This window comes from Danio rerio, chromosome 12 (genome assembly GCF_052040795.2).
Source record: "Danio rerio strain M-AB ecotype USA chromosome 12, GRCz13ab, whole genome shotgun sequence".
In the NCBI taxonomy this organism is placed as follows: Eukaryota; Metazoa; Chordata; class Actinopteri; order Cypriniformes; family Danionidae; genus Danio; species Danio rerio.
Window position 1 is genome coordinate 20,337,619 of NC_141032.1, and position 27,087 is coordinate 20,364,705.

Genomic DNA, 27,087 nt, shown 5'->3' on the forward strand with positions numbered 1-27,087 from the left:
GTACTTTTTTCTCGTTGTTTCTCACCTCTCATTATGGTCCGGATATTTTTCAGCTTCCTTTCATAGCCACTTGACGGGTACGGTCTGGTGACTGTGTTTGACTTAACTAAGCCAAACATGTCAGGATAATATAAAATGCTTTGTTTTCAAATTGACCATTTTAAAAACTGTGTATAAAAAGTAGATGACAAAAAAGCTAAATATGGTGTTTATAAAATTACTATAAGACTGTCAAACATAGAAAAAGGAACACTTCACAACCACACAAACAGATTGAATTTATAATTCAGTTTTTCTTTTGTTTCACATTCAATGTAAAGCTGCACAATTAAACATTAAAACATTGTGATCTCAATTCAAACCTGCCTAACAAGAATGACAAATGATAATGATTTGCATGTGTTTATTAATCCTTCGAAGTGCTGCATTCAAATCTGCGTTTTATCGAGAGAAATTTAGTTCAGACACTTTGTCAGTTAATTACAAACAATTAAATAACACAGAAGTACTGGGAGAACAGTTTAGAGTTCAGATATAAACACTGATGTTAATGGTGAAGATTAAAATCACCTTTTAATGGAACTTGAAGCTGATGAATGTTGTAGCAATGACAAACCATCAGCTGGCGACAAACAACCATCAAAATTATGTCACTGAATAGGTTTTCCAAAATGATCCACCTATTATGAAACATGAAGTGTTGTGTGTGAATTGTTGAAACATTAATTGAAAAATAAATATGACATGTTGTACAAGATGTTAGATTTTTATATTTAGCGTTATCAGCAAGTGTAGCAAAGATCATTGTTCGTATTAAATATTTTCCTTTTTTTTTTTGCTGGTTTTTTCTTGATTTTTATTGTCATTTAAATTACAGGTTCTAAGTTATTTTTGTCAAAAGCGATTATAATAGTAATATTTTTGTAAAAATGGGAAGCAAATTACATTTGTCTCCTCCCTTTTTGTCCAATCCTTGACTCAAAAACCGTAGTGAATCCGAACTGAGATTTGTGATCCGTTACACCACTAATAAGATGTCATGGTAATTAAGATTTTTTTTTTTTTAGTCAGGGTAAATTCTAGTAATTTGGCTTAAAGTGTGAACCCTGAAAATAAATTATCATGATGTTCAGATTATTGCAGTGCATTTGTTTCAACTGATTTCTTTTTTTTTGTCTCTGCAGCCATTGTGACTGCATATGAAAACAACACACAACATGACCCAAACACTAACAATGCCATGCTTGGAGTGCACGCCTCAGCATCTGCTATTATTCAGTATGGAAAGATTGCTCGAAAGCAAGGTCTGGTCAACGTGGCTTTAGACATTCTGAGTCGCATTCATACCATCCCTACAGTGCCTATTGTAGACTGCTTCCAGAAGATTCGTCAGCAGGTTAAATGCTACCTGCAGTTGGCCGGAGTCATGGGCAAGAATGAATGCATGCAGGTGAGTGAAACATAAGCATTGAAAATGAGTAAAAAATAAATAACGATCTACAGTATACTGGTACTGGAATTATACAGGTGTTTATCATATTTCAAACTGTTCGATAGTAACATTTTGTATTTGACACGCTGCTGTTTTGAAGGTCACCTGTAGGTGGCTGCACAATTTGCTGCTGAAACTGGCCCAGCTGATTCTGCATTATTTTACATAATAAAATAGATAATATAGTTGAATGAACTGACATCACTTAACTTGTATGCAAGCTTTTCTATAAATCATGTGTTGCCACAGGAAGTAACGCATCAATTCTTGTCAGCATTTGTCACTTACTCATCCTGATCTTTTCTGCAAATTTAGAGACTGACTGGCAAGCGCATCATTCAGCTTTCACAAATTCCGTTTGATTGAGCTTTTATTCAAAACTGATCAATGCAAATTCATAACAAGTAAACATGAGAGCTCCAACATGTTCTGCTGTAACCAGTTTAGTTTTGGTTAATTTAGTATTTGCACACATTTTAAACAATCAAATATGAATCCATTTTGAATGAAGCAAGTGTTTTGCTATGTTCATTTTAATGTCAATAATATGAGGAATGTTCTTGCTGTGCTAGCTGACCACTAATTCGCTTTTTAAGTGTTACGTCCTGTGAAGCGGCTTCCGGGTCCAAGTGCTCTATCAAACTGTATGGGGAGATTCAATGTTATCTCAATGAATGTTTACATACGGTGTAATACTTTCGAAAATCCCGATCGCAATGTATATATCCATGCCTAAGATCCGATGATCAGAAAGTGATACATTTTTATGGATTGTTAAAATATTGGTATTTATGATGCAGCAAGCCCAGAGACTGTTGTGTACACTATGATTTTATCTAAAATTTACTTTAATGTGCGATAGAGCTAAAAAGTGGCCATAAACCAATATTTTTTTTTCAATTTAAATGAGTAGCAGCTTGGAGCCAGAAACACTATTCCATACGTCACCAATACGTCACGACTTAACAAGCGGATATGAAACTAAAGAGAGAGAGAGAGAGAGAGAGAGAGAGATACTACTATGTATTTGCATTGATCAGTAGTGAGTAAAAGTTGATCAAATCTGAGTTAATGAAAGTGTAATTTATGAAATGTCAATCTCCATATTTGTGGAAAATATCAGGATGAGCAAGTGATTTTGAATCTTGACTTAAAATTACACCTATTACCTGACTGATTACATTAATTTTCAAGGATAAATGATCTAATGTTAACCTTACTGTGTAGCTTAAATGCATATCTCACATTAACCAAGGTTAATAAATACTGATTTTTACTTGAGCTTTACTTGATATGCTAATGAGACCTAATAATTTGAATGTTTCACTTGAATGTCTCATCTTTATTCTGTTACTTTTGTTTATATATATATATATATATATATATATATATATATATATATATATATATATATATATAATTATTATTATTATTTTTACATCAAAATAAATATTTGTTTGTAATCAAAAGGGTATTAATATATTTTAATTTAATTAATAATTTTTTTATTGAAATGTTCAGATATGTTAAGGCTGGTTATTTGTGGCTTAAGGTTATTAGTTAATTTAGCAACAGTTATTTGATTATCATTTTTTTTGTAAGTCAAATGAATATCTTTTGCACATTGAACATGGTAAGGAGTTCTCATTAGCATTTAAATAACTGTAAGAAGAAAATGGCAGATGCATTATTCTGCCTAACACCTTTTGTAAGTCGTGTGGATACGGAACAAAATAAAAGTGATAAGAGAGATTATTTTTTAGATGAGCTCTTTTATTCATGACACTATCTTTGTTAAAATTTCTTATAGTGTCACAATCAAATCAGTCCTGAGCTAGATAAAGCTCAAACTATCATTACCTTTACTTATAAGTGGAAAAATGCTAAACTAAAAAGCAAATGTTCATTTTTTTTTTCATGGAAAATTAAAATTAAAGAAGCAGCTGTGGTTTGTAGCTTTTGCAAAGCTGTTGTTAATGTGTTAATGATATGATCAGAAATATTGATTGGCTGAGTCAGTCTTGGGTACGTCTACAACATCATACAAAATCTTGGTCTCAACTCATCAACCACTTGGTAAAACCCAATTTATTTCTGTGTTTTGGGGTTTACCTGAACTGATTAATTATATTTCTTGAAAAGCTTTGTTGTCTTGATAAACATCTGGATGGAGTGTAATAATGCTGCCATGTTTATTATTGTTCAGCTCATTTTTGCTAGCGTAATGGTCATTTCAATGTTAATCCATGTAAAGAATTTTGCATGAGGACAAAAGATTGAAATATTTTATGGTAAATTTAAGCTATTTTGCTACTGCAGATTTGACACATTAACTAACAGAATGCAGCTTTGTGGCTTTATAGTGACTTTTATATGAGCTCGGCCACTATATTAAAAATTGCCACACAAACCTGTTTTGCTATCAAAATTTTGTTATTTTGACCACATGAACATTGGAATTGTCCTTTTTCCTGTATTTTTGCAGGACTTAATTTTGACCATCGCAAAATGATTAGATCTTTGCTATCGTTGCTAACTGTTGTGGTCTCACTAGTAAGCGTTTGGTGGAAAAGGGGTGGATTATTGTCCAGCCCATTCATTGCTTTACATAGCAGATCTGAAAGTTGTATGGCTGTAGCTTTCTGAAGCTATCTGGTTTTGCTGGATAAGAAAACATTTTAAACTGGATGACTAGTTTTTCTTTGTCACCCGTCTTTATGGACAAGGTGTTTTTTTTAAATTAGCGAAATGAGTTGCACTTTTTTTATATCCTTTTTTTATATACAGTTGAAGTCAGAATTAGTAGCCCTCCTAAATTATTAGCTCCCTCTCAAATTTTTTTCCCCAATATCTTTTTTCAACACATTTCTAAACATAATAGTTTTATAACTATTTTTTTATCTTTGCCATGATGACAGTACATAATGTTTAACTAGATATTTTCAAGATGATAGTATTCAGCTTAAAGTGGCATTTAAAGGCTTAATTAGGGTAATTAGGGTAACTAGGCAAGTCATATTATTAATCATTAATATTAATCATTCTTACTTTTCATTCAATGCGAACTGTCGTAGTTTATTAAAGACGCAAACCCCTCACTGCAGCATAGTGATTTTATGATCGTTTTTTTAAGCTCAAAAGTGGTTGATCTGTTCGGTAAAATATTTGCTAGCATGTCACTGCATCACAAACAACTAAAAATATTACAAAAAGCTTTAATTAAAGCAATCTCCACTGTGTTGAGCACATCTTTTCCTGTTAAACTGAACAGTCGCATCATTGATGATGGAAGCATGCTCAGGTTCAGAAGGTAAAATGCAGTGAGTGCAAGCCATCGGGGGAGAGGGGAGGGGGGACAAGTGCGCTTTTATTCTGGCCGAAATAAAACAAATACACTTTCTCCAGAAAAAAGTAATTATATCTTAGTATGGGAAAAACTAAAAAAATCCTTCTTCTCTTAAACGACATTTGGGAAATATTTGAAAAAGAACAAAATTCACTGGAGGGCTAATCATTTTATTTCAACTGTATATAATTTTCACATTTTCTGCACTCTAGCAAAATATTGTGTGTGGCTACGTGTCATCGCTGCTGTCAAATCGACTTCAACTACACAAAATCTAGTTTGCTTTGTCAACTCACCTGCTGGTTTTGCTGTTAGCCGGAGTCTCTTAATCCAAATAACGCTGCTCTCATTACCGAGAGAATGACTGCAGTGCTGTCACACTAAGCAATGCATTCCAAACAGTGTAAGGAATGGGCTGGTAGCTGCAGCATTCGCTTAAGCCTGATTAATGGAGCTGCCTCAACTGAGCTCAAGTCATTAAAGTACCATTGGATTTAATAAGTCTCTCTCTCTCTTTCTCTCTCTCTCTCACACACACACAGCTATCACTTGAACCTGTTCTGTTCCCTTTATCATTTCTCTGGCACACTCTAAGCCACTGGCTCTCACCTGGGAGTCTTAGATTGAGCTACAGAGATGTCTACAGGAGATATACTGTGTTGTCAGTGTTGTTGATTCTTGATGTATAAAATTCTTGGTCCAAAAACTACACACTGGCTGAGCCCCACAAGTAAAACCCATCATTTTGTTTTTATGTAGGATCGTTGCAACATAAAAAAAGAAGTAATATTCTTTATGGGAATGCGAAATTCTTGAGGAATTTGAAATGTAATCATTGTTTTTGTATTGTCAGGGTCTGGAGGTGATTGAGTCCACCAACCTGAAATACTTCACCAAGGAGATGACCGCTGAGTTCTACGCTCTCAAGGGCATGTTCCTAGCACAGATCAATAAGTAAGAGTTGATCCCTGGCTTTGTTCATCTTCTCTCCTTCTCTGCCTGTCACTTTGATTCTTCTCTTTATCATCCTCATTCGCTGTTTCTTTGTCTTTAATTGACACGGCTCTCGTTATCTTTTGTTTTGCGCACACATCTGATTCTTGCTGACAATAAAGAATCGGGAACGGCGGGATCATTAAGAGCTCAGTTTTTAAAATGAACAATTTTGACAAAGAGTCATTATGGAGAAGAAGGATAAACATCTGTGTGCGCGCCTATGTGTTTGTGCAGCTAATCTGAAACTTTAGGCCAATAATGAGGTCAGAACAGTCGTTAACAGTCAATATGAGAGTATGATGAGTAATTAACCTTTTATAGCATGTCTGCAGTGGAGGATAATGACACTGAACTCATGATGAGTAATTATCTTCTGTCATACTGATATTGACTGGCATTTTCACAATTCGCTCGGCTTTTACTGATGAAAAACTCATATAAGGATTGGTTAACGTCTTAGAGTGCTTCAGATGTGTTTGTACTGCAGGCAAGCCTTGTATTTTTACTCCCTGTGATATATTAACAAACACGTAGGGATGGGTATAGTTTGGGGTTATTTTGATACCGGTGCTAAATCGATACTTTTAAAACGGTACCAATGCCTGAACCAATACTATTGAGCCACAAAATTCTTTGACAAAAAAAAGTAATCATTTTAATTGAACATTGTAATTAAAGTTTAAAGTATACATCAATTCATATTTTATATATTGAATTGCTTTAATATATTTATTTTGGGGCGAGGCATTGGCGCAGTAGGTAGTGCTGTCGCCTCACAGCAAGAAGGTCGCTTGGTCGCTGGTTCGAACCTCGGCTCAGTTGCTGTTTCTGTGTGGAGTTTGCATGTTCTCCATGCCTTCGCGTGGGTTTCCTCCGGGTGCTCCGGTTTCCCCCCCAGTCCCAAGACATGCAGTACTGGAAGGGCATCCGCTGCGTAAAAACTTGCTGGATAAGTTGGCGGTTCATTCCGCTGTGGCGACCCCGGATTAATAAAGGGACTAAGCCGACAAGAAAATGAATGAATGAATATTTATTTTGATCACTGGTTTGTTAACATGAATGCAAGATTTACATTATGCAGTTAACATTACATTAGCTTATTACTGACCTGTGGAAAGGCTGTCATCAAAATCAGGGAACGCTTTTTTTCTAGGGTTGGGGCAGTAGTATGTAATATTATTAATGTGTTTTCATGAGCTGCTTTTTAATGTTTCTTTCATGACTTCCTTTTACATGTTACAGCAAACAGATCGATTAACGTCATTGCGCTCTCCAACGTTTCCTCGACAGAGTATTATATCATTTATTACATTACCCAATAAATTGTATTTTTTAACATTTACCCCCACCCCTACCATAAACCCAACCATCACAGTACTGTAAAAATATCAATTATTGTAATACAGTATCGCAAAAATGATGCTATATTGAAGTGCAAATCCACAGCTGTACCACAATGGCACTGGGTTTCGTTACCAGCTCGACTTACTGTAAAAGGATCCAAAGATCAAGTTATTGTCAGTATTAATGAACATTATTACATTTTATTAAATTTCTTTTAAATTTTCCTGACTTTGTTTTGGAGGCCTCCAACAGTAGGTTTACATCCACCCAAGGCTAAAAAAACTCTTATTTCAGTATGTATTTATATATTATTATTATTATTATTATTATTATTATTATTATTATTATTATTATTTTTTTTTTTTATTATTATTTTTTTTATGTTTCAGTATCACCTAAATTCAACTGTACTGTAAAAAGTGCCTCAAACTGTTTGTTCTCTTTAAAAAGTTCTTGCTAGCAGGGATACAGTTGCATCCTGAAGTTAACAAGAATTATTTATATTATTTATTAAATTACACAATAATTGTATATTATGAACGTCTACCTGAAAGTAATATAAAATAGTAATGTTGAACAGTGTCACAAAAATTATGCTATATTGATGTGTGTATCTACAGCTGTATCACTTCTAGAGCTCTTTAAAGCTGTCCTTTCCAAGAGGCTTCTCTGCCCTGATGTGTTTTCAATGGTCCACACAACAGTACAGTGTTTCTGCTTTCACACTAGCACTTTCACTCCGCACCTGGGTTCGTTTCACGTCAAAGCTCGGTACGTTTGTGTGAACGATATCTTCTGAACTCGGGTGCGCACCTGTGAACTGTACATGAGTCAGAAGAGGTGGTCTGGGGTACGGTTTGTGCGAACTCTGGTCCAGTTCACTTCTAGTATGAAGGCATTCGTACCAAATAACAGAAGTAAACTGAGAAAAAAAACAACCTAAAAGGTGGCAAGGGGGGGACAATCAAACTTGGGTACAGTCCAAGCAATTGAACCAAATGTGAAAGAACCCTGTCAACGATGAAAGGCCCATTGCCTTGTCTTCATTATAAAAAGCTTCTTTAACCTCAGCGACTGTACATGGTAAATGCTTAGGTTATTAATGTAGACAAAGCAAACCAAATTATCCGGTAGACACCATTGGCTGGTATTATGCTAATATAATGCGTGATTTATTGCTGATGTTTATGTGTATTTTGTGAGTAAAGCTGGTTGTAGTATATCTCTAGCATGTGTGTTCAGAAGGACTGATGTTTGCTACACAGAGTTGTTGTACACTGATAAGCTACACAAAATTGTGTAGAAAATGTTCGTATTTAATTTGGCAACAATGAAATCAAGATAATCATTCTGTGATAATGTTTGTGTAGCTTCTCAGTGAACTAGAGTGCTGTTTAGTAAAGGCTGCTCAATCCATAAGCATGTGGAAATACCACATGCAATGTTTTTACTCCAAACTTGCTTGATCTTTTCAGTCGAGTGTTTTCCATCCAATGAGTCAAAGATAATAACGTCGTCAGTTCCTTATAAAATTGCACCAAATATCAAAAATGACTTTTGGAGGCATGAGACACTTTTGAGAGGTAATAATACTTAAAACCAAATACTTAATGACCAAAACAGCATTTCAGATGTTATACAATATGGTCGGCCTGCTGGTTTATTCATTAAAGCTCTCCATTGCAACCCCGTTCCGAAAGATATCAAAAAAATGTTTTTCATGTTTATATAACCCTATAACCCATCCCTAACCCTAACCCTAAAACAACATCACATGAATTATTCTGTAAATGTATTTCCATTGTAGTTTATGCACATTTTTAATAAAAAGTTTTTTTTTACGTTTTTAAAAATAGTTTTTCATACTTAGTTGCGCACAAAAGTTTACTTTTTTTGCACATTTCCATTTTCATTAAGCATTATTTAATGCAACAGTTCAAAATATGCATAAAAATAGGTGGATGGAAACCGTGCATTCCTAACAAGATATGCATAATATATGCATATTACGTACAGTAGAACAGTATTGTTAGTAAAACTGTAATACATGTTTTGTCATTTCAGAATCAGGTCTGTTTTTTGGCAGGCTGTATTTGTTGAGCACTTGCTGACATTTTTCATTCTCAAACAGCTACGTTAGATAAGATGTATTCAAAATAGCACAATGGGGCACTTAAAAAAATGAATATATCCAGACCAAAACAGAGCATCGTGTGATTATCTGTTAAACAGGTATTGATAATGACCTTCTTTTTTTTTTTGCACCATCATTGCTCTGTATAGACCCTGCTCCTTTCCTTATCATGGGTGAATTGATGTCAAGCCCAGAGCCCTGCACAGGGTTGGAATAGCTTATTAAATACACATTGTGAATAATTAACTCAATAGCAATTTGTGAAATCTCTGTGATCAGCAGAAGTTTCCCCCAGCCTCAGCAGGGCCTAATGTAATCATTACATTTTCACTCTCTATGAATATTAACGTAGGGACTTGGTAAAGCAGCAGAGCTGTCAGAGGAAGATGTTTGACACTTGACTGGGCGTGGGGACTTATGTGCTCTCCAGGCCCGGTTCTCAGCAAAGGCCACAAGCAGAAACATATAATACATGTCCAGGACTGACGAGACGCTTCAGTGGATTTGGCATCCCCAGAGTCCCATTCCAATCAAGTGTAATTCTGTTGCTTGCCACATACTCATTAAAAATTCCCATTATATGTGATTGGTTTAGTAGGTGTGTCATAGGGTGACATTTAGAGATGGTGATGGTAAGGACTAGGCTTCAAGCTCAGATTATAAGTCCCATCCTGTGCTTTCAGTCCCCTATAAAGCCCTTTACAAGCCTTTCTCAACTTCTGTTCTTAAACTGCTTCTATAAAGGGTCCTAGAATAGAATAAATTCTCAAAGCCCTAAAATGGCTGATGAAACCAAATATTGGATCCAGTCAGCTAATTTTGGTTAGTTGCTGGTCAACTGGCCAAAAGGCTCGAACCAGCGGCCTTATTGCTGTGAGGCGACAGCACTACCTACTGCGCCAATGCGTCGCCTTAGATGATTTCAAGCTAAACAGTTCATTGATCGTATACTACGTGCCTAAAGCATTCGCTTAATGCCATCTCATTTTTGGCGGAAGGGGCATTTAGTAGCTTTTGCATCTGAACTCTTTAGATATTCAGTTATGACCAGTACTTACAAAAAATATATGCTCACTCTGATTATTCTTCCAGTTTACTTATATTCTTTACTTTCTTAAAATTTGAAAAGACTCTGATGATCAGAACTGACAAATTTCTCTGCTTGTTTGATTTGAGCTGTTTTCTTTTCCTCCAGGTCAGAGGAGGCAAACAAGGCCTTCTCTGCTGCAGTCCAGATGCATGATGTTCTGGTTAAAGCCTGGGCTATGTGGGGCGACTACCTGGAGAACATCTTTGTCAAAGATCGCCAGCCTCACCTTGGTGTCTCCGCCATCACCTGTTACCTACACGCATGCCGCCATCAGAATGAGAGCAAGTCTCGCAAATACCTGGCCAAGGTAAGAACTCCACTCTCTTGCTGACCTCATCCAGGTTTATCCACAACTTGGAATTTTCCTTTCTTCTTGTCCACCAAATGACATTTAGTTTTCTACTCAAGGTAAAAAGTCATCTATATATCATAGAGAGTAAGTTTGATTTAAATCATAGGTCTCAATCTGAATTCCTGGAGGGCCGCAACTCTGCACAGTTTTGCTCCAACCCTAATCCAACACAGCTGATCCAACTAATCAAGGTGTTCAAGACTACTACAGACTATTGAACAGGTTTCAGTTGGAGGTGGTTGGAGAACCAGAGCTGCAGCCCTCCAGGAATTTGTTCAAGACTATTGCTTTAAACAGAAATGTATGATAGTTCTTTGATATATTGCAAAAGGGTATATGCTGAGCTAGTGTTGTTCCCGTGCTGATAAACTTCCAGTTACCTGTTATTGTTAGTTTTTCCATTTTATACGATTCCTTTTACAGCATCGATGTTGTAATGTAATTAAACTACAATCAGTTAAATAGGCATTCGTTTATTTGCTCAAGCGTCAAACAAGACAAAAACCCGTTTACTCGCACACGTCTGTCAGAATTGGCAGACTAGTGCAGAAGCTTCGTTGAATATACTGGGGTAAAATAAATGTCTATATTTTAAAGACATGGTGAGGGAAAATGTAATTTAGTGCAGTGCTTCTTTTACAATCTGAGACCCATTTTACATCGGATATCACTCAGCCAGTGGAGATTCACTGGCCAGGAGCTGATTTTAAAAGAAAACAGACCTTAAACGCTCCGTTTTTGCAATTGCAAACAGTTCACCGGAAGCGCTTAACCCAGACTACGGGTAAATTACAAGTCCTATTACCATACTTCAACATATACCGATGAGAAAAGACATCTGCTTAAACCTCCACAGAATCATTAAATTTCTCCAAGTCTTGATTTAGTTTTAGTTTAGTTTTTTTTTTCTTGCCTTATACTATTTGCTATTGTTGTGAATTTGAAGAAGCGACAAAACTAGGAAGATCCTTTGATGAATGAGTTCCTATTAAGGGATTTAAAACACCCGACAAATCTCCATGGTTTTGACGCTTCTACAAATTCACAACACAAGTTTATCAACAAAGGGTTTTTTTTGGCCTAAGAGTATCACCTAAAGACAAAGGCAGAGGCATTAAAAACCCTGCCTGTAGCATTTGCATCACTTTGGCTCAGCCAATAGTCAAGAAGACTAAGGTTTAATGTCCTTATGGCTGGGCTGTTACAGTTTTGAATGAAGTCATTTAGGCCGTACTCCGGGCCAAAGCACACTTGTCCCCCCTCCCGTCTCCCCCGACGGCCCGCACTCACACCACAAACGGGGTTCGGCACGCTTCCGTCATCGCTGCTGCGCTGTTCAGTGAGAAGCACTCTCTCACTCAGCAACACAGTGGAGATTTCTCTAGTTATATAGTTTTAGTCGTTTGATATGCCGTCAAATATTTTGCCAAACAGTACTTGGGGATGCAGGGACACGCAGTCAGATATTTCGCCAAACAGATCCGCCACTTTTGGCGCTCATAAACAATCATAAAGCTCTCGTGCTGCAGAAATAAGGAGGTCTGCTGAAGGCGTGCAGCTGTCGTGCTGTGAGGAGTTTGCGAATTTAATAAACTACGGCAGTTTGCGTTCATTGAACAGTAAGAATGATTTATAAATCCATAGGAAACCCTTAAAAGTCACGTCTCGCTTCCAGTTTCGCGCTTTGGTGCGTTTTGCACTCACACACAAGCGTACCGCGCCAAAGCCCAAGTGAACCGGGCTCAGGCACACCTCTTTCAACCGGGCCAGGTCCGGCCAAGAGAAACCGAGCTTGAGCCCGATTAAGCGCACTCACACTTCTCAAACGATCCGGGAGACGGGCCTGGGCACGGTACGGATGGCATAGTGTGAGTAGGCCCATAGTTAAAAACAAAAGAGTATATCTTTTAAGTTATATGTAGATTCCTGTTCATTTGGAACTAGATTATATAAATTAAAAAAATAAAGTCTAGGGTTATTTATATTTTGTGGTATTTTTGGTGAATGTAGCATTTTATTTCAAACGTTAATATCAATTATATTCTCAGATTTAGAATCAATAGGTTCTTTGCATGTTGTTAGCAGCAGCATTGGAATTGATGTCACAGAGAAGCTTACACAAACAGCCACATGATAACAGATCCTCGCCATTGACGTTTTTCACAGTTTGTAAATAAGGCACCATGCTTGCAATTTGCTGTCATGACTGCCCGAGTTGATTCAAGCCGATCCATACTTGTGGAAATCCACAGTGAGAATGCTGAGGTTAAAGCAGCTCCTCATCTGGGAAGGTAACTTACAGAGTAGAGCTGTTTCACCTCTCTATTTTTCAAGCTGTCTAGCAGTGGAAGTGTAAACTCAATGATGTGCTGGAGCATCAACACTGATAGCTTCCCTGCTCTCGGATCGACCATCAGTCGCTTTTAAGTTGTCAACAAGTGCCTCACCAGTATGAAGTCAAAACTGAAAATTGGTCTCTATAAAATATTATAACAAAACTACACCTACAAATCAATCAAACATATTTTATTGTAATCTGTACTTTTGTGAAATAATAAATGGCTGGAAACTGAAACGCCTGGTTTTAGGCCACAATAATTCATTCGTATGGTGTAGGGCCTCCTTTTGTGGCCATTACAGCAACAATTTGTCAATTTGAAAATGACAGATAAAAGTCCTGCACAGTGGCCAGAGGGAATTTGAGCCATTCTTCTTGCAGAATAGTGGCCAGGTGACTTTGTGGTGCAAGTGGAGGAAACCGTTTCCTGACTCTCTTGTAACTGGCTCAATAATATTTAGACCTGGTGACTGTGCTGGCCATGGAAGATGTTTAATTTCACTTTCATGTTCATCAAACCACTTTGTCACCAAGCTTGCTGTGTGTATTCAGTGCTTCCCACAGGTTTGAAATATACTTGCCGATGTAGCCGGATTGAAACACACCTTTTACCCACAACACATGGTGACAAAGAAAGTGATTTTTAACAGTATTTAAATTAATTAAATAAACATTGTTAGTGGTTTGAAATTTTTTAAGACTAAAATAAAACGTAAAAACATAAAAAAAGAAAACCACAGGTCTCTGCAGAGCACTTGAGATTGACAGTTCTTGTGCACACATGGCAATAAGTGGGAAACGTGTTGGGTGAGAGGAGATCTTCCACTAGTTAATCGATCGGATGTTTGGCTATTGGGCAGATGCAAAAATAGTGTGAAAGGAGGATAATAATAAAAAATAAACGTCACCAAATATACTTAAGCGGCCGTTATTATACCTGGGCGGCCAGCCCAAGTTAAGTCTATGTGTGGGGAGCACTAGTTTTAGTGCATTATCATCCTCATACATGGAACCACCTTCAGGATACAATGTTTAAACCATGGGGTGCACATGGTACTCCAGACTAATTTGGTGGTCCTTGACAGTGACGGCCTATGGAATGCCATGATTTTGCAGCTCAAACCATTACTGATCCACCCCTATGCTTCACTCTGGTCATGCAAGTCTGGGTTTTACGCTTCTTTTGACAGTGAACGTGGACTTATCATAGAAGAATACAGGTTTCACATTGTCCAAAGCCAAAGAATTTTGGTGTTGGCAACATTTAAATCAACTTTACGCATTGGCACATGTGAGCAAATGTTTGGTCATAGCAGCCTAGCCATGTATATTGGCCATCTATTGTAGAGCTCCCGACGAACAAATTTGGTGGAAACAGGAGATTTGAGGTGCACATTTATTTTTATTTATTTTTTATAATTTTTTATTTTGAAAACATGAATAATCATATAATTTTCTTTGTATTTGCTATAACAGTTTTTCGAAAGACAATCGGAAGCAGCAAAAATTTGTATCTGCAGGTCAAATTCTGAATTTTAATTCAGCCAAGAAAATTGCAATCAGTACATCTCTATATTAAACATGTTTAGTTATAATTTTTGATAATGTTGGTAACCTGTAACACAAACCCGAGACAGCAGTATAAAGCAATAAAACATCCAATGAGCATTTGCATAATTCCTGATCAGAGGAAAGCAAGACCTTCTGATCAATGGCTTACAGTATCATACAGTGTAATCTAGACAACAACATGTGCTTAGTGATTTACTTGTCAAAAACAGGCAAACATGGTTGGCAGAGATGCACAGAGCATGTCATAATGGGATACCATCTTATTTTTGACAAGCCTGTAATTAGTTTTACCATTAAACCCATTTACCATAATGCACAGGCAAACTTGCCGCTCATTTGTGGTCCAGTAAACCCATTCTGCTTTGATGGCTTTGTTTAATGGGGAGGCATATCCATCACCACACGCCATTTCTGAATTAATGCAGCTGCAACGACGAGATGCCCCCCATTCAGACCGATGAACCTCCAATGATGGATGTAATTATATTATTAGACCTGATGATAGGCTTTGTATGGCTACTATATACATGGCGGTCTGCTCTCTGTCGAGTACTGTACACTAGATCAAACAGCTCCATTTAGCTCTTCCTCCGCCCCCCCTCCCGTCTTGGTTTTGAACACTTTAGCTCGTGTCTGGAGTGCTGCTGGCCACTGAAGCTTTCGAAACGGTGGCGTAGTTTACACGTGATTAATGAGAGTAGCTGCTTGCTGATTATCAGTAATTATCCGTAAGCCGTGTGGTCTGGCCCGTCCAGCATTTAATGTCTCCATCAGGCCTCCAGCGCCTGTACCAGAGCCACACCAACAATAGCGGGGACAGGCAGCAGCTGATGGTGGGAAAAAGGCTGTTGGGATGATTTTACAAGCCATTAAATCCTTGAGTAGCTATTTCATGGAGCTGATGGCCTCATCTTCAATCGCTGACACAGATTTACTTTAAAATGAAAGTGTTACCTATGCAGTCACATGGCTTGATGAAGGTTTCAGCTAAACCCACTGTTTTTGAATGTTTGAGTTAAGTTTGACTTGAAGGACACTTGACTCTTCAAATTTTCTTCACTGGTGTGTGTTTATATGAGAAGTACTGTGCACAGATATACAAGGAGAAAACGATTTTGCATTTGAGTGAGCATGTAAGAAAGTTATTTAAATAAATGATTGCTGCTTTGAATGCTGGACGACATGGATGGTGTATGCGATTTTTATATGTATATAAACTGTTTAGCCTTGTTAGTCAATTTTAAAACAAAAGTACACTGAAGATAAAAATATAGAAGATTTAAAAATCTGAAAAATTAGTATATATTTGAACATACAAATTTAAATCAAAACATATGTCATTATCATATGTGTTTCTTTGTTAAATAAATCAAATAAGAACTATTAACTTCAATCGTTAGTGTTGTTGCAGTTTGAGGGGAGCTGTTTTTTTTATCTTAATCATGAATATTTGTAACTTTTTAATCATATAAAAATTATTTAATGTAAAGAAATTAATTGTTTTTTGTTATGAAAAATGGATTAAACTTATAATTTTGTGTGTATATGCTGTAAAATACAGTTGTTAGAAGTGAATTTGGAATCAGCCATGAAAATTGCAATTGGTGCCTCTCTATATTAATCTATGTTTTGTTATAGTTTCAATGATGTTGATATTGTCTAACCCAAAACTGAAATAAATTATTGCATCCATGGATGATATATAGACTATTTATATGTAAGGATATTTTTTTTAACCTTGTTAGTCAATTTAAGCTCTTAACTGTTACCGTCTCACCAACAAGACAATTAAGTTGACATCATTTGCTAATAATGACAATCTATATAGTTGGAAAAGTCTAATACTAAGAAAGGTCAAAGAAATATATAGCTTCCATACCTAGTGAGTGATTTTTGATATTACTGAGTAAAACCTATTTATTAATTTGCAAGAATCTTAAATCATTACTTTGCTACAGCAATCCACATGTACAATTTCTTGATGTTTTCTAGAGGCTAAATTTACAAATATTGTCAACAGTATGAAAACACATACTTACAAAAATAATAATACAGTTTATATTCCTTCAATACAAAATCTCTCTGAGCTCATTTTTTGAGATTTGAAATATAGTTGTTGTTTTTTTCCGCAGACATTTAGCTTTAATTTTCTGTTCATTTTAGGTTGAAATATTTTTTTCTGAAATATTTTATGCATTATAGTAACATATACATTTAATGTTTCCTTATTTTCATAAATATAAACAGACATATCCCTTTTTTATCTAACTTTTTGCTGTAATCAGATTTAAAAAAAAAAAAAAATGAGACCAATCTTAAATATGTGCACCAAAGCATTGAAGATTGGCTATCATTTAGGTTGAACATATCATTTTCAAGTCTAAAAAAAGAGAAAACAGTTTAAGGGGTTAAAAAAGTACATAGAAGGTCCATGGAGGGCAAAAGTATATATATATATATATATATATATATATATATATATATATATATATATATATATATATATATATATATATATATATACAAATAAATATTTAAAAAAAGTTTTGTTTTATTGCATTTGTATTGTTTTTAATGGATTTCATAGGACTTTTTTGTCCTTTAAGTCATGTGTGTGAATGTTTTTTGTACCCTATGTTAACTATATTAAGGAAGGGAAAAAAGGGTGAAATATTAGAATTGACCAATACCAAAATGTAAAAAGACTCCCCAAGGACTCAGAAGAGTTAATTAAAATAATAAAATATTAATGTGACAATAAACAGATTTTTACCTAGTGTTTGTAGCATTTTGATATTTTAAAGATAAACGTACATTTGAAAATGATTGTCTGTCATCCTCAGGTGCTGTGGCTGTTGAGTTTTGATGATAAGAACACCTTGGCTGATGCTGTGGACAAGTACTGCATTGGAGTGCCTCCTATCCAGTGGCTGGCCTGGATCCCACAGCTCCTCACATGTCTGGTGGGCTCAGAAGGAAAGCCCCTCCTCAACCTCATCAGTCAGGTAGGATTCTTCACTACATTCCCTTTTCCTTGCAGCACATTCATTCTTTATAGATCTGTCTAATCAAGATGAGTTTTTTTTTGCCGATGTCTTCAATAAAAGACAGCCTGTTGTCAATCGCCCTTTTGTCAGATTCATAGTTCAACCAGCTCCCTTTTGAATCATTCATGCGAAGCATTGTTACTGGGTTTATATCAAACACTCTCCAACTGAGGGAACAGAACTGCCAATTAAACACCAGGCTAATTTGCCCTCCTTGATGGAGTATTATTTCCAAGCAATTTAAAAAGCTCCTGAACTTCAAAGAGAAAACAGCAGCTCCAGGGGCCTAAACAGAGAGGGAGAAAAAAAAGGAGATCTGTGTACTTAACCCATGTGTTAAAAAAAATCCCATGCTCATACCAATCTGGTTTTGCATTCAGCTCGACCACCTCATTCCTCACGTACACACATGCCAGACCAGCGACTTCTAATCTCTTCGTTTCAGCGATGACGCACCCGTGCAATGGAAATGCTTCACTTTGAGATTAAGTACACTTGAGTCCCTGATAAGCACCCAATGAAATGGATATGTTTGCACGCCATAATCTCAATTAATGGACTTGTCAAGGCTGCTTTAGGGATGACAAGTCTCCTTGTTGAAGGATCTCTGGGTCTGATCGAAGGCGCCGATGACGAGCAAAGGGTAGACGTTTTGTAAAACCTCTTTTGATTTTCAAGTTTTGGAATCTCAGGCGAACGAAGCACCTTTATCTCATGTTGTGAATTATTTAGCTGTGCTCCAGTTGGCGGGATGTTTTAAAAAACGTTTGGTGAAATATTGATGAAGGTGAGCTGCGGGGTGCCTCGAGATGAAACCAAAGCGAGGGAAAACTTAACACCTTTATGCACACAGACAAGCCGTCACATGCCTGCGCACACACCCCAAAATATGATGAGGCTTTTTCAATTTTAGGCGCGATCTCTTCCCCTCGTTCATTTTTAATGCGATACTTAACAAGCTCTTAACAGAAGGCTGTTTTGATGTAAAAGCCCATCTGGACTCCGAGGTGTCTCTTTACACCTAAAGGCCAGGCTGCTTTCTGACGAAGATCGTGTTTCCAGTCTAATGGGCTGCTGGAGTTGAGAGACCTAAGAGGGGCTGCGGGCGCTTCTAGAAACAGCGCTGTGTCTGCCGCCTCCATATTTGTCTTCACCGCCCCCTTCACACTCATGCGGACAACATTCACACCCCTAACGAGTATCACAGTGCCAGAGGAGGGAGAGAAGAGGAGCAAGTTGATAAGCATGTTTTAGGGAACTATTACTTAACAATAAACTGATTCAAAGATTGGGTTATGAGCAGGGCCTGACAGAATATGCTAATATCTTTGGCTATTTCTGCACAGAATTTTGTATAATTATCTATATGGAATTTATTTGGAATGATTCTTAGAGTACACAAACTAAAAACTTGCTCTGACATGTTTTTAAGTTTTGCATTGCAAATCTAATAAGATCTATTTGTTTGGTAACAGGATATCTTCGAGGTCTTAAAGTCTCAAACCTCAAAAGCAAAATTTTAGGCCTGAAAAAGTCTTAAATTTGCTAAAATATTGTGTTGTAATCTTTAATCTTTTTTTAACAGGTCTTAATTTTCCTTTGTTCATGTATAGCTACTCAATCTGGCCATTAACACCCATACAATCACCAACAATCCCATTTTCAATAAAACGTTTCACTTTTTATTTACAACAGCGTTTTTCCTTACAGTAACGTTTGTTTCAAAGTTCTCCAATTATTTACTGCTGAGGATACTGACCTGACCTATATATTTTTATTATTAAATTATAATTATTATCATTGTAAACTGAAGTAATTGACAGCTTTCTTTTGTTCTATTTTTGGAAAGGGTTGTAGGGTTTGTGTATGAATGTATTTGAAACTTAATTAAAAAATTCAAACTAAATTATTATTCTTATTATTGTATTGTTAACTGCATTAAATTTGAATAGTTTTTTGATTGAGCAAGTGAAAATTTTCTCTAACTGGGATATTCAAGAAAAAAAAACTTCTTTGCATTTAGCCCTGTATAAATCTAAAATGTAATTCATAGTGTCTTAAAATGTCTTTAAAAGTCTTAAATTTAACTTAATTTAACGAAGCAAGTATCTTATATGATACATCTAAAAGACAAACAATATAACTTGATTCATATGAAGATTTGCATACTAGTCAACAATATTACTGAAACTAATATATAAAACTGAATACATATATTTTTACACATTTATCAATAAACAGACTTGATGACGGGTTAAAAAATCTGTGGATTTCTGTGTGGACAGATTTTGTGTGGGTTTAGTTATGTGGGACATTGCTGTGTTTGATCGATTTAAAGAATTAAGGCTGTAGGATGGCTTTTTAAAATAAAAGATGTGAAACGGGACTGCTAAGGTAAATGTACATGCAGGGAGAGTAGTGTAACTACAGGTGTTAATTGTGTATGTATTTGTAAATATTTTGTATAATACTTGTTGAAAGCAAAACTATTAGTCCTCCTCTGAAATTGTAATACTTTTTCAAATATTTACCAAGTGCTGTTTAGAGGCTGGTTTATACTAGTTTTCTTGAGACTGTGATGTCATCACTGTGTTTGTGGAGGTTCACTGTGGGTGCCCGCAACATGATTTCAGCTTGCAGAGCGCATTAAATTTTTTGAGACTCCAGTGAACAGTTCACGGCGCCGCATTTTATTTGAGTCCATGCGTGATCATAGGGATAACCAGATGAACAATAAATCTTGGCTAGATATTGCAACAGTGGGAAAAGTTTTTGTACTTTTTTTTAAGTTGAGGGATAACATTGTTAAAACCAAAAAAGAGGCCAGGGCAAAAGTTAGACCCAGGTGGTTTTAATACACAGTTACAGAGCATGTTTCCCACCTTTCATAGGTTTTACCCTAATGTGTATGTTACAATTTTGAATTTAAAACTATTTAATAGTTAGAACGCTAAAACGAATTAACAAATTATTTCTTTGATAACAGTTTATCGGTTTACAATATACTAATGCCCTGTTTTTCGGCTTTATTGGTGACAATGATCAGCAATGTTGAACCATTATTGCCTTTTTAGCATATAAGTAGGACACAAAGCCAGAAAGTAATGTGTGAATTGTGGAGTGGGCTAAATACATAAAAAAAAAAAAAAACGGTTAGTATTAAGTGTGCTTTTCTTGTGCTTTTAATCTTCCCATAATAAAAAAATTGCTAAGCAACCCATTTTCTGTTGTCGTGCATATTTTAATAAATTTTAATAGGTAGAACTGTCCGAGATAAGAAAAAAGCAAGTGATGCATCAAAGTTTGAATTAAAAAAATCTTTATAGTCATTAAAATAATTTATGAAAATATTTAGAATAATTAGTTTAAAAATCTTGAATGATATTAATGATATGATGTAGTTCTGGAAATTACCTACTTTTATGTTTATCTGTCTGATTTTATGGTCGGTCTCTTTTGACCGCTTCCTGTTAATATCAGAACGACAAACACATCAAGTATAAAAGCCTTGTGCGTTTCGTCAGGTCCGCAATGTAGCACCAGGCAAAAGTATAGATCAGTCTTATCGGAGCAAGGACGTTTTCACAGTATTTATTTTAATATTTTTTGTTCTGAAGAAAGACCTAATTCTTTTAGTTTGGCTGGAATAAAAGCAGTTCTTCTTTTCCGTTTGTTTTTTTTTTTAAAAAGATGCATTATAATAAGTGAAAAAAGTACACATATTGCACTTTGTGTGGTATATATTCATTTACTGTATATGTAGGCTCCTCACTTAATTCTAAATCAAGTCGCTGTTATCAAATTTTGTGTACAATGTAAAACATAAATAAAAAGTAAACAAAAAACAATAAATTTTTTAAATGAAAATAAAACACTTGGGGAAAAAAACAGTTTTTGCTGCCCGTGTACCAGTGATGTTGGTTATGATAAGTACGCTTTTGGGCTGTAGGATTAAACAGCCTGAACCTGCTCTGTGTGATGCTGTTCAAGGACACAGCAAATCTCCAAAAGAGAGAAAGTGAACATTCAGTCTTGACAAGCTTTTAGCGAGTGTCATAGTGAGCCATGGTTTTAATCTGCCCTTGATGTTTGTCCATCTCATTGCTTTCCCCCTACGGTTTCATTTTCAAAAGCCTGCGCTATCACAGAGAAGTTTCAAAACATGTCAGCACAACGTTTCTCTCTTTCTCTCTGACCCGAGCCCACAGGGACGATCTGAAATGTAATCTGCCACTGTTTCTTTTAGGTGGGACGTGTCTACCCTCAAGCGGTGTACTTTCCCATCCGAACCCTGTACCTGACGCTGAAAATCGAGCAGAGGGAGCGCTACAAGAGTGGTACGGCTACAGTCTTTTTCAGAACATTCTCAACTAAACAATAAAAAGTCCCACAAAAGCAGGGCTGTGCGATTTTTCTGTCTGATAATGCAATTTTGACTCAATATTCTCAGTTCATTTCAATAAAAGGTTAACTGTCTATTTATAAGTATTCATTAAATGTCTGTGTAAATGTATTCTATATACAGTGTGTAATTATATATTTTATATGCATTAAAGGTGCATTAGGTCACTTTCATTTTTGTTGTGCTGGTTGAAAATCTTTTCTCATTCCAATAGTAATGATTAAAGTAAATGTGTACACGCTTGCTGTGTTTACATGCACACGAGAGAGAAAGCAGTAAAAACAAATGATCAATCAAAACTTTTTAAAATTCTGAATATTGTTGAATCTTTGAGTCATATTCACGCAGGAGGAACGATGACACCATGGCTGAAGTATTTCTTTTAGAAAGTAATGTTATGTTTTAAAACTCTTTTAGTCGTGCAAAGCTTGTGTAGATTTTGTTGTTTTACAAATGGGTTATATATATATAAGTTGGTTTTATATTCACATCACATTGGTTAATTTTTGAACAATGACAACCTTTGACACGCTCCATATATTGTTTAACATGCTGCTCGGTTTATTCGATATGAAATAGCCTATAAGTATGGCTTAATAGCATTTGAGCATGGCTTATTAATAAGTGGAATTCCTGCACCTGCCGGCCAACCACTAAACATACAGTAGTGGCTTTAGGACAAAGTACATGAGGGAGTGAGATCAGCGATCTATGTATACATGAAATATTGCACATTAAGACAAGTTTTGCTTTTCTAACTGCCGAATGACATGATCTAGTGCAGTGGTCACCAAACTTGTTCCTGGAGGGCCAGTGTCCTGCAGATTTTAGCTCCAACTCTAATCAAACACACCTGAACAAGCTAGTTATGGTACTATGATACTTACTAGGTATACTTAAAACATCCAGGCAGGTGTGTTAAAGCAAGTTGGAGCTAAACCCTGCAGGGACACTGGCCCTCCAGGATCGAGATTGGTGACCCCAGATCTAGTGGCTCTCAGTCATCTATAATGTGTGCGTTCATGATTTCAGGAGGCGTGACTTTGGAGGGCAGGGAAGGGATTGTGTTTCATAAATTTTAGGCAGATCACCTACTGCACCTTTGAAGCCCGTGTGCTTATTTTTACTTTATTTTTATTTTTTAAAAGATATAAGCTCTATATATGTGATAATTGTTTTGAAAATAAGATTTCAAGTATTACCAAAACTGTCAGTAACCATTTTATAGATACAGATCAGTTAGTTGTGCGAGACTTTGTCATTCTACATAAAAAAGGCACTTCTATGCCTAGTTTTACTTATTACTTTACAATGATATTTGTTTGCTATTTAATGGTGAGCGGTATGTGCGATTTGAGCTATTTCGATTGGGCAGATCGCGAGTGTGCTCATTCAGTTTTCTGATTTAAAGAGGACTTTATTATACAGAGATGCCCAAAGTTGGCCCATTGTAACCTTTAATTTTGCCCACCATTCCATCTGAAAAGTGAGTAAGAAGGATAGAGAGGGATGAGGCGAATACCTTTAAAACAGGTCATTTCTAATTTGTTGCAATCTTTTTTCGTTTATTTTTTGCTGGACTACAATAAAAGCAAACTGAAATAGTGTTCTAATTAAATATTGTAAATAAATCAGATTTTAAAAATGTAATTAATGTCACTCGATGGAAAGAGAACTATGCAGAAGACAGCGGTGAGCGAATCAAGGCAAAATAGTGTAACTTCATTCAGTCGTAAATGACATTGTTTTAGTTTTTACTGTAATATGTTCATTATGAAATGATGCTGTTAACATAAAGCAATGTATTCTAGTTATTTTTAAATGTTATTTAATATATTGGGAAATGAACCATGGCTACTATAGTTACATTCGGCCCACAACCCTTAATCAAGTGTGATTTTTTGGCTGTTCATAAGAAATAGTTTGGGCACCGCTGACATAGAGGATATGTTTATATCACTATTTGCAATTGACAACTTTTCAAGTCACAATAATGATTGCATTACTCTTTTTCGCACAGCCCTATAAAGAACTCAACTTCTTCCCTTGATGAACCTTTGTTTCTATCTTTTTCCTCAGACTCCGGTCAGCAACAGCCCAGTTCGGCAGCTGCCCAGACGCACTCCGCATCTGACCCGGGTCCCATTCGTGCCACGGCTCCCATGTGGCGCTGCAGTCGGATCATGCACATGCAGCGCGAGCTTCATCCCACCCTGCTCTCCTCTCTGGAGGGCATTGTTGACCAGATGGTCTGGTTCAGGGAGAACTGGCACGAGGAGGTGAGCGGTTTTAAAGTTTTTGTATTCCAGAAGCAACCGGTTTCCTCTTAAAGCACATCAGCTCCGAACACAAGTTAAACATGACATGAATGCGTTTTCTGTCCGCTTTGCTTACATTCTTTAGTCTCACGCCGCATGCTCTCGCACACGTAGCTGTTTTCAGAGAGCCGCCTGACCAGATGAAAGCTGACAGAGGGGAACGATTGGGGCTCAGTGAGGCTGAAAAGTGGTTTTGCGGTGCAGGTGGACATTGGCGCTCCAGTGCTAATCGGGCTTTGGCGAGGGGCTCTTCATGATTGATGGGTGAGGGGAGGGGGAGTGTAAGCTGAACGTGGGGAGATTGGATTGCTGTGACAGGGGTGATGTTTCGAGACTGGACAGGGACGCAAGAGCACCGCTCCTGTGGGACACTTTGGCGAGAAACAGCAGAAGAAGAGGACGGGAAAGGGCAAGAGAAGAAAGTTTAGCAAGGAGAACTGGAGGATGAAAGAAATTGGCATTGAGAGAGCTCAGTGAAGGAAAACGTGGGTTTAATTTTGCAGACATTGATGAAGTGTAGTCGCAGACTAAATTAGTCTGTTAATGGCGATCTTCTTCATTTGAAGCCTAAGCTTAATCTCTGCTGCTGAAGCTGGTAGAGGCGGGCTTTTACTGATCTCTCTGGTGAACATCTCTGCCTCTGAAGGATTTCTAGCATTATCAAAATGAAAATTGGATTGAATGTGTGGGAATGGTGTTATCCTTCATGGTAAATTGATAAAGACTGGTTAACTATTCATCCTTGTCTCTTGGTGTCTCATCTTTTCCTCGTTTCTTTATTGCAGGTTCTACGGCAGCTCCAGCAGGGTTTGGCTAAATGTTACTCGGTGGCGTTTGAAAAAAGTGGAGCTGTATCCGATGCTAAAATCACTCCACATACACTCAACTTTGTGAAAAAGCTGGTCAGCACATTCGGCGTAGGCCTGGAGAATGTCTCTAATGTGTCCACCATGTTCTCCAGTGCCGCCTCGGAGTCCCTGGCCCGCCGAGCTCAAGCCACCGCTCAAGACCCAGTGTTCCAGAAGATGAAGGGCCAGTTTACAACAGGTCAGAACACACACATTTTACTTCATCTTTTAGCAAAGGGCCATTTTTACGTTGTCATTTATGAAATGAAACTTAATGTAACCCTGTTTAACTATGAGGATGTAGGTTGGGAATTTTCAGACAGGATGTTCCTGAAGCACTGTAAAACCTAGTACATCAGGGAGCATAAAAACTGTAGAGATTTAATTTAATACTTTTTTTGTCAAGAAATCTGTTATTTTACGCACATTTGTTATTTAATTGTTCTTTTTTCAGATCTTTTAATTAATATTTTGGTCAATAAAACAACAACTTCAAAAATATGTTAAAAACAGAGACAAATTGTCTTTGCTCCAAAAGAGGCCTCCTCCCCACTGCACCATTTCCATACAATATATTATGCACATTTTTATCTGTTTTACATCATGTCATGATACATACATACATACAATACAAGTAGATAAAAGTTTCCTTATATGTTCACTCATTTATCGTACATATATACTCACACAATGAGTCACAATAGGCTTAGCAAATATACAATAAAGAAATAGAATAATTTTAATAGAAATGAAAATTAAATAAAATTGAGGAAAAGGAAAAAATATGAGAAATAATTAAACAGTGGTCAGGCTGCAATTATTAAGTTTGCATCCATTTGCTCTATTTATGTCAGCACTGGCTGCAAAACTAGATAAAAGTTTTGACTGCAAATTTTTGGTGGAGTACCAAATCTTCTCCAGTATAAGATGGTACATAAGATCCCTAATCCAATGATTAAAAGTTGGAGGAAATTTGTACTTCCATTTGAGCTGTATAAGATGTCTAGTTATTAATGTTGATAATGTTATTGTATGTTATTAAAAAACATACTTTTGGTATTATTGTCTAAACTGGGATCTGTAATTAAACCAAATGTTCCTAAAATAGGGCAAGGGTCAATTGATACATGCAAAATATTTGAAAAGAAATTCAATTTTAATTGCCAGAACTTTGTAATTTTAGAACATGATCAAAATGTGTGTGTGATTAGCTATCTGTAATTCACATCTATTACATAAGGGATTTATAATTGGTGAAAATTTAGCTAATTTTGCTTTTGTCCAATGTAGGCGATGGACCCCTTTAAACTGAACAGTTGTATGTCGCAAACAAATTGAAGTTGAGTGAATCTTATTTATAATGTCTTGCCGAATTTCCGCGGAGAGAATCTACTCAAGTTCACTTTCCCATTGTTGTTTCGACTAACTGAAATTAGATTTTGTGAGAAAATAGAGTAAATCACACCTATATTACCTTTAAGAACTGGGTTGGTTTTTAAAATGGTGTCAAGTAATGTTTCTGTAGGTAAAGTCTGAAAGTCTACTGTTTTAGAAATCATAAAACTACGGATCTCAAAAAAAAAAGAAAAAAAGTTTGGGGGATATGTTATTTAATTGTTTTATTAGAAATTACGCCTCAGGTTTTGTTGATTTTTGTGCTTTTATTTACTCTGCCTCATGTTGGTCCAAACCCCTGAGAAATGCATTCATCTCTGGAGTACAAATTAAGATATTCTAGATGAAATCTGAGAGCTCTCTCATACACAGAAACTCTTACACAGTTTTAAGCAATGGGCCTAGCTCATTCA

General features: G+C 36.4%; 1 protein-coding gene across 6 annotated transcripts in view; it reads left to right on the plus strand.

Annotated features, from left to right (window-relative positions):
• Positions 1 to 27,087, plus strand: part of trrap (transformation/transcription domain-associated protein) — a 185,959-nt gene that overhangs the window by 138,489 nt on the left and 20,383 nt on the right. For all 6 annotated transcript variants that reach the window (XM_087275128.1, XM_087275130.1, XM_087275129.1 and 3 more), the window contains 7 exon segments: positions 1,185 to 1,450; positions 5,692 to 5,792; positions 10,508 to 10,709; positions 17,508 to 17,669; positions 21,958 to 22,048; positions 24,193 to 24,392; positions 25,217 to 25,478. In XM_087275128.1, the coding sequence (XP_087131254.1) occupies positions 1,185 to 1,450; positions 5,692 to 5,792; positions 10,508 to 10,709; positions 17,508 to 17,669; positions 21,958 to 22,048; positions 24,193 to 24,392; positions 25,217 to 25,478 (1,284 nt within the window).